This window comes from Microchirus variegatus (genome assembly GCF_963457635.1).
Source record: "Microchirus variegatus genome assembly, chromosome: 23".
Lineage (NCBI taxonomy): Eukaryota > Metazoa > Chordata > Actinopteri > Pleuronectiformes > Soleidae > Microchirus > Microchirus variegatus.
In genome coordinates this window covers 16,352,227-16,360,359 of record NC_139824.1, presented here as the reverse complement: position 1 = coordinate 16,360,359, position 8,133 = coordinate 16,352,227, and the positions used below count along the sequence as shown (strand labels likewise).

The 8,133-nt window shown below is 40.0% G+C and overlaps 1 protein-coding gene across 1 annotated transcript in view; it reads right to left on the bottom strand.

Moving 5' to 3' along the window:
* The window catches only part of rbfox2 (RNA binding fox-1 homolog 2), a 50,332-nt gene extending 42,896 nt beyond the window's left edge, over positions 1-7,436 (bottom strand). Inside the window, exon 1 of the mRNA XM_083909466.1 lies at positions 6,782-7,436. Coding sequence (XP_083765592.1) covers positions 6,782-7,042 — 261 coding nt within the window. The 5' untranslated portion in view covers positions 7,043-7,436. The remainder of the gene's footprint in view (positions 1-6,781) is intronic.
* Between the last annotated feature and the right edge of the window lie 697 nt (positions 7,437-8,133).

The window sequence follows — 8,133 nt, the reverse complement described above, 5'->3', positions numbered from 1 at the left end:
TTTTGAGATTTTTTTTTTACAAAAGTTGAAACTGTAAATGTTTTGGAAAAAAAATGGACAACAGTCGACATAAGATTTTTTATTTTTTTTTTTTTTAAATGGACAAATGTTGAAACATTAAATTTCTGAATATTTTTTAAAAAACTTTTGTCAAAAAAAATAAAAAAATAATAATGTTTCAATTTGTGTTAGTTTCCATTAAAAAAAAAAAAACCTGAATCAGGTGTTTTTGGAGCAGGGCAACATCTAAAACATGGCAGGGCAGAGTTCTCTGAGGACCAGGGTTGAGAAACACTGGGTTAGACGTCTTTGTGCTGCAGTCCAACCCAAAAAAAACAGCGACTCCATCGTTCCACTTCCTGTCTGACGCTGTTCCGTCAGTAGGACGTGAATCCCTTTCACCCACAGAACACTCATGTGCTAAGACTTCACTTTTCCCCTTCAACTTTGCACAGTAAACCTCCACGTGTGTCTTCAGGGAGACTGTGGTGGAAACACAACAGTTCTGGCTTAAAAATAAATCACGTAGCCGCCGCCGCAGCAGCAGCATGTGTTAGCAATTAGCATGTTTCATAATCAAAGTGATCAAACTGCAATAAGGAGAAAGCTGTCATTTCCCCTCATTTATATCAGCGCTGATTGGACACAATTGGGATTTGCCTGAAATAATTAATTGCAGAACAATTACCGTCATGATTACATCATTATCTTTGCTTCACTTTGTTATATTTGTTTCTGCTGAGCATGTTGTTTCACACACACACACACACACACACACACACACACACACACACACACACACTGACTTTTACAACACACACAACAAATGCTCTGCTTTAAGGCCACATTATACTTCTCCGACTGCGTATGCGTTATCCGTCTGCGTCACCACGGAGACGCCTCGAGCATTTATACTTCTGCGTCGTGGTGACGGACACTCGCTGCAATTTCCCGCCCGATCAGTAGGGGTCGCTGCGCAAGGTTGTTGTGCTTCTGGCTACAGTGAGCAATGGCGTCCGAGAAAGAAAGAGAGCGAGAGACTGTTGTTGTTGAAACAGTGGCCGTTTCTCACTTTTCTGTGTGACGGAACGCAGTTTTAAGATAATTTGAGGCGAGAAATTGGCCATTTAGAGTCTAAACATGTGCTGTGTGTGTTAAGATATGACGTATTTATAGTTCGGCAGCGGCGTTATCGGCGGGGATCAGCTCCGCCTCTGTCAGGACGCCCGGAGCGCACTGAGAGCCGGCACAGAGCAGCTTCGCTCAGCATGTCCTGAGGACCAATCGCAGCTCTTGCCGTCTCCGTTGTCCCTTGACGGAGTGACGGACACTTAAAAAATATTTCGTGCACCCGGAGACGACGCAGAGGCTCTTCGACAGGTTCTGCGTCGACGCAGAGTCTCTCCGTAGCCTACGCAGAGCACTTTACGCAGAAGTATAAATTGGGCTTTAAACCCCCCTCACAGAGTGATGACATCACACGGCTAATGAGAAAAACAGCAGGGTCAACACTCGCCAAATGGGAAAGATCCCGTCATTAAAGCTGCAGCTGTTACAACGCGTCGCTCTTTACCCACAAAGCCATGCCCCCAACGCGCCGGCGTGAATCACAGGTCAGAGTTCACCTCCTGCTGTGATGTCAGCAATATATATATATATATATATATATATATATATATATATATATATATATATATATATATATATATATATATATTTATATATTTATATATTTTTCTTAATCAGGGATAAAAGACGGAGAAAAAGAGCTTTAATTAGCCCGGGAATGGTTTTCTTTAATACTTTCCACACTCTGCCTCTAAGGGTTTGCAAGACAAGCTTTTTTTCATGATTAAAACCCGATTTCTGATTGTTTTTAGCTTCTTAAATGTGAATATTTTCTTTGTTTCTTTGCTCCACATAAACAAAGAAATCATTAAAACTGGATTATTTTAGTTTGTGGACAAAAACAATGACAACAGCGTCATTTCCAGAGTTTGACAAACACTGATCAATGTTTTATGGCATTTTATGGACCAAAAAATTAACTACTATCCAACTATTTTATATGTATTTTCATGATTAAAACAAGATTTCTGATTGTTTTAGCTTCTTAAAGGTGCCATATGTAAGAATGTGGCCAAAAACGGTTACTACATTCAAATTCAAAATACCGAGGTCTTTTAGGTTTCGTTTTCATACCTAACTGGCAACCCGTGGTTGCTCGGCAGCTGAGACTCTACTGACTGCAATGATTGGTAGACGGCGGTAGGTGGCGCCACATGACGCTAAAACATGATTTCAAAACATAAAGATTTATATTTTAATGCAAATATTTTGTCTGTACTGTTGTTGTTGGTGAGTTCAGTTTGTTATATGAACATTATTCCTGAGTCTCTGTGACATATTAGGAGGATTTTATGGCCAGTTGCTTTAGATTTATTACATAATGCACCTTTAAATGTGAATATTTTATTGGACATATCATGGATGTATGTTTTGCTTATGTGCCTGTGCGTTGTCAATCCACCGACTCAGATAAGGATCTGAGAGATCAGTGTGGTTATAATGCCCCCTCCAGTACGAGACGTGATCCCATTAGCTGGAAACAAAGCCTCTTTACTGCCAGTGATCGGGCAAATGAGGAGGAGGAGGAGGAGGAGGAGGAGGAGGTGAAGAGCGAGGATGGAAGGTATTTTCCCCCCACTCTCATTTCCGGACTGTCCAGACCAGATCACGTTCAATACATTTTAGGTGCTGAAGCTATTGATCCTCTGTCCCACACACACACACACACACACACACACACTCACTCTCATCCACTCACATCTGCTTTTTAAAGTGCATTACGTTCCTAAGCCTCGTCTGTCAACACACACACACACACACACACACACACACACACACACACACACACACACACACACACACACACACACACACACACACACACACACACACACACACACACACACACACACACACACACACACACACACACACACACACACACACACACACACACACACACACACACACACACACACACACACACACACACACACACACACACACACACTCTTGTACTTGCTGCATATTGAGGACTGAAAGTGAGGACCAGCATTTCCACATTATACATCAACACAATTACAAATATCTACTTCATGAATGACATCTATAAAGAACGACTGGTTGCAGTACCATAAAATAGCACCTGCAGAGCAAAAAGGGCTGGAAAACATTTTGACTTTTTTTTTTTTTTGGTCCAACATTTGACAAAAATATAAAACTATACTCTGTCGACCAAAATTTTAAAAAAAAATTTGACCAAAAATTTTTGGCCCAAAATTTTACAAAAACGTCATACTATACTATGTCGTCCAAAATTTGAAAAAATCTTTGATATAAATTTTTTTTTTTTTTTGACAAATTGAGTAAAGCATGTTTACAACCTTGAGGACCGGCCAAAATGTCCTCACTCCGTAAAAATGACCCCACTTTGTTGGTTAAAAACCCTCACTGGTCCTCAGTATGCTGCAAGAACAAGAACACACACACACACAGCACAGTAATGTAAAGCCGTCCATTTAGTTTTTCCAAACAGTTCCACTTCACCCTCCATTACTGCTGCTTTCAGAAAGCTTTCCGCCTTTAAAAAGGAGTGCTTCACTCGTCATAATACACCGTAATGATGTGCTGAGCGTCCTCCTCTTCTCCTCTGGCGCTTTATTAAGACATATTTGACCATTTTTTTAAACGACAAGGGAATACAGAGAGGAGAGCAAATTGATTTCGCTGACATTTAAAAAGGGAAAGGAAAAAGGTCAAGAGAGGTTAAACGCATAATTAGAGCGTATTCCAAACACTGTGCTGCTAATGGTGATTAAAAAAAAGAAGAAGAAGAAGAAGCAGGGGTCTCAGGCTGATTAGGTTTGGGCTGATTGCGTCTGCAGTCCAATAAAATCATACAAGCAAAAAACACACACAAACATCAATTACTATTCCAAACGCTGTCCACGCTGTTATGACACACGCTCGCATAATAAAAGGTCAAGTCTGTTTACGTTCCCCGATGTTCATCAAACACAGCTGGATCTCTGAGATAAACACGACTGCGGCACTTCGTACAAACTGGACCACAACAAATTACAGTGTTTCCCAATCCTGATCCTCAGGGAACTCTGCCCTGCCATGTTTTAGATGTTGCCCTGCTCCAAAAACACCTGATTCGGACGAAAAAGAAGTAATTTTTTTTTTTTTTTTTTAAATAGAAACTAACACAAATTGAAACATTACATTACAGTTTTTTTTTTAATTTGACAAAAGTTAAAATATACATTTTTTTTAAGAAATGTGATGTTTCAACATTTGTCCATTTTTAAAAAGAAAATCTTATATTTCGACTTTTGTCTATTTTTTTTTGTTTTTCAAAAAATGTAGTTTCCACTTTTGTAAAAAAAAAAAAAAAATTTAAATCACGTTTCAATATCAACTTTTCAGCGACAAGTCAATTTTTTTTTTAAAAATTGACAAATATTGAAAATTTACATTTCTGAAAAATATATTTCAACTTTTGTCAATTTAAAAAAAAAAAATAATGTTTCAATTTGTCTTAGTTTCTATTTAAAAAAATTGTATTTCTTTTTCAACAATGTAATGTTTCATCTGAATCAGGTGTTTTTGGAGCAGGGCAACATCTAAAACACGGCAGGGCAGAGTTCCCCGAGGATCAGGGTTGGGAAACACTGCTGTACACTAACTGTATTTCAGAGTGGACGACTGCGACGCCCTCAGCGGTCGCCGACCATAAACAGCCATTTGTGGAGGTGATGTGTGCGACGTTATAACCGAGTCTGCGAGTTCAATCACCTTCACTGTGTGTCTGAGAGACATCAGCACACCACAACTACGGCGAGGCGAGAAAACGCACGAAGCTACGTTGTTCTTTTTCATCTTCTTGACAGAAATCGTCAAATTATATTAAGTTAACCGCAGTTAATGTGCCGCTGTCGCTGAATAGGTCAACACAAGCTCCCACCATGTGAACATGTGGTGTCATTTCCTGGAGAGATACTATACTATGTCATCCAAAAAAAAAATTTTTTTAATTTCGGTCCAAAATTTTACAGAAACGACATACTATACTATGTCATCCATAAAATTTTGAAAAAAAAATATTCCCTCCCCAAAATTTTTGGAACATAACAGAACACAAATCGACATACTATTCTGTCTTCAAAAATTTTTAGAAAAAAAAATTTCTGTCCAAAATTTGACAAAAACGACATACTATACTGTCGTCCAAATATTTTTTTTGAAATGTAAAAAAAAATTTCTGTCCAAAATTTGACAAAAACGACATACTATACTGTCGTCCAAATATTTTTTTTGAAATGTAAAAAAAAATTTCTCTCCAAAATTTGACAAAAACAACATATTATTCGATGTCATCCAAAATTTGTTGAAAAAAATGTTTTGCCCCAAAATTTGACAAAACCGACATACTATACTATGTCGTTCAAAATTTTACAAAAATGACATATTATACTATGTTGTCCAAAATGTTTTGAAAAATGTTTTTTGGTCTAAAATTTGACAAAAACAACATACTGTACTACTTCGTCCAAAATTTGTTGAAAAAAATTTTGGTCCAACATTTAACAAAATCAACATACCGCACTTTCACTTTTGGACATGGACTGGTGGCCCCCCACTGATGTGATTTTCAGAACCCTTAAAACATAAATTGCTTGGTTTGAAAACTGCAGTTTTATTATATCTGTGGAGATGATGACGCATGCAGTTGTCTGTATTTGTTCCTTGGTTTGTTGTTGTTGTTGTTAAAGGTCCAATGCGTCATATTTAGGAGGGTTTGTTGACAGAGGCTGAAGATAATACAGTACAAATGTATTATCTAGGGGTGGGGGGGGGGGGGGAAATCGATTCACACATTTTGAAAATCCACACAAAAACACCAGTTTGTGTTGTTTGTGTACAGTTTATTTTTGTAACTTCTGGGAGAAAAAGGGCAGCTAGCCTAAGCTTTTATTTACGCAAGTTATTTTTGCTGTACAGGAAGTAAGTTTTTATTTGTTTTGAATGAATAAATGTGAACTTTTGTCTTAAGTTTGCCTTTGTGTGATCACATTATCACATTATCTCATAAAAACTCTATTGTTTTGATGCTGTAATTTGCCTTAACACCCTATACATTGTACACATCTTTGAATCGAGAATCGTACGAATGAATCGGTTGAAGCGAGAATCGATTTTGAATCGAATCATGAACCATCCAAAGATTCACATCCCTAGTATTATCACTTTTTTGTACCTTTGGATAAAGACTTACTTGAGGCAAATGGCCTTGCTTCTTCATTATGTTTCTACGGTGGCCCAAAAGGACAGATTACATATATCTCTTACACCTTTAAAACTTACTTTAAATGTTATTTTAGGACTTCTTATCTTATCTCGTCGTCATTCTCATGACAGAAAAACCTCTATAAAAGCAGACAATCGCTATAGAGATCATTCTGTTTACACCTGTGTGCGCATGCGCACTGCACCTGAATGGCCACGTGACGCACTTTTCAGGTGTGTTACTTTCAGCTTTTCCTCTAACATAATATTGACTTATACTTATCATAATACTTATAATAACCAGCCACGTACACAAGTCAGTAAACACAGTAATAAAACGTGAGTTATAATAAAAATATAATTATGTTAATTTACTGCATTTAATGAAAAAAAAAAGAGAGAGAGTCTCATTTTGACCAACCTCGCCGAGTCCTCCCGAGCCGTCGATGCGGGGACGCTTGCACTCCGCCCCGGCCGAGTCCACCAGCGCCGCCGCCACAGCCGCCGCCGCCGCCGCCTGCCCGTCAGGCTCCGGGTCCCCGCGCTTCATTCCCCGCACGGCCGCGGGAGCTCCGCCCGCGTTCGGGTGCACTCCGGCCAGCGTGTCCAGCTCTCTGTCCCGGTCCATGAGCGCCCGGGACACGGGCAGCATGATCGACGCAACGTCGGTCGACATTAACATTTAAAAAAATCGTTTTTGTTTCCTCTGGTGCAACCACCTTTTTGTGCGTAAACCTCGCGTGTTTTATTCTTGTTTGAACACAGTTACTGGAGCAGCCAGGCTGTGTCTGCGGTGCAGGGCCCGTGTTTGACCCTCTTTCACAAACACATCCAAACACTGAGCAAAAAGAGAGGAACAATCCCATAAACGGCACACTTCACAAGACGCGCATTTCCTCCTTATTGGTGTATAAATATCTGCGCTGAGTCTGCGGATCTATCCAGTGGCTGCGAGGCCTTGGTCAGTCCATATCATAACAAACCACTAATAATAATAATAATAATAATAATAATAATAAAGACGCGTCCAAAAACAATGGCTCTACTGCGCCGTTTCCATTCGGCCTCCTTTTCCTTTCTCGGGTAATTTCCTGTTTTCAGGCTCCTACATCAGCCTCAACATGTCTTCCTTCTCCTTCTTCTTCTTCACCTCCTCTCTGGTGTTTCTCAGTGGAAGTCAGATCCTCGTCAGGAGCTCCCTCCTCTTGTCTCCATGTTCCTCCGTTACAAGAAGAAGCAAAAAAAAAAAAATGTCTCTTTCTTCTCCCCACCCCCAACAATTAAAACCCCTCACGCCGGCTGACGGACGCACAGACGCGGGCAGAGGGACTGCAGTGGTTCCTCCTCACCCTCCTTTTCCTTTTCCTCTTTTTCTCTCTCTCTCTCTCTCTTTTTTCTCCCCCGTGTTATTCTCTTTCCTCGCTTCGTTTCCCGGTGTGTTCTTGCAGCGTGTTACAGAAAGGAAATTGTCCTCCTCCTCCTCCTCCTCCTCCTTTTCCTCCTCCTACTCTCTCCCCCCTCCCTTCCTCCTCCCATCTTCCGCTCTCCCTTTGAACGCATGTAGTGCCGCAGTGCTTCCATTACACCGTTACCTCTGTGCGACATTTTCATGCACATTACTGTACATTTTAATTTGGGCCAAAACATCAGTTATGAACACGTGCGTAAAGAGATGAAGCTCAAGTTCAAACACACGCGTGCGGAAGTCTTTGATAAACTCTGACTGTATTTCCCTGGAAAGATTTCATATGAACGCAGGGGCGATTCTAGAGT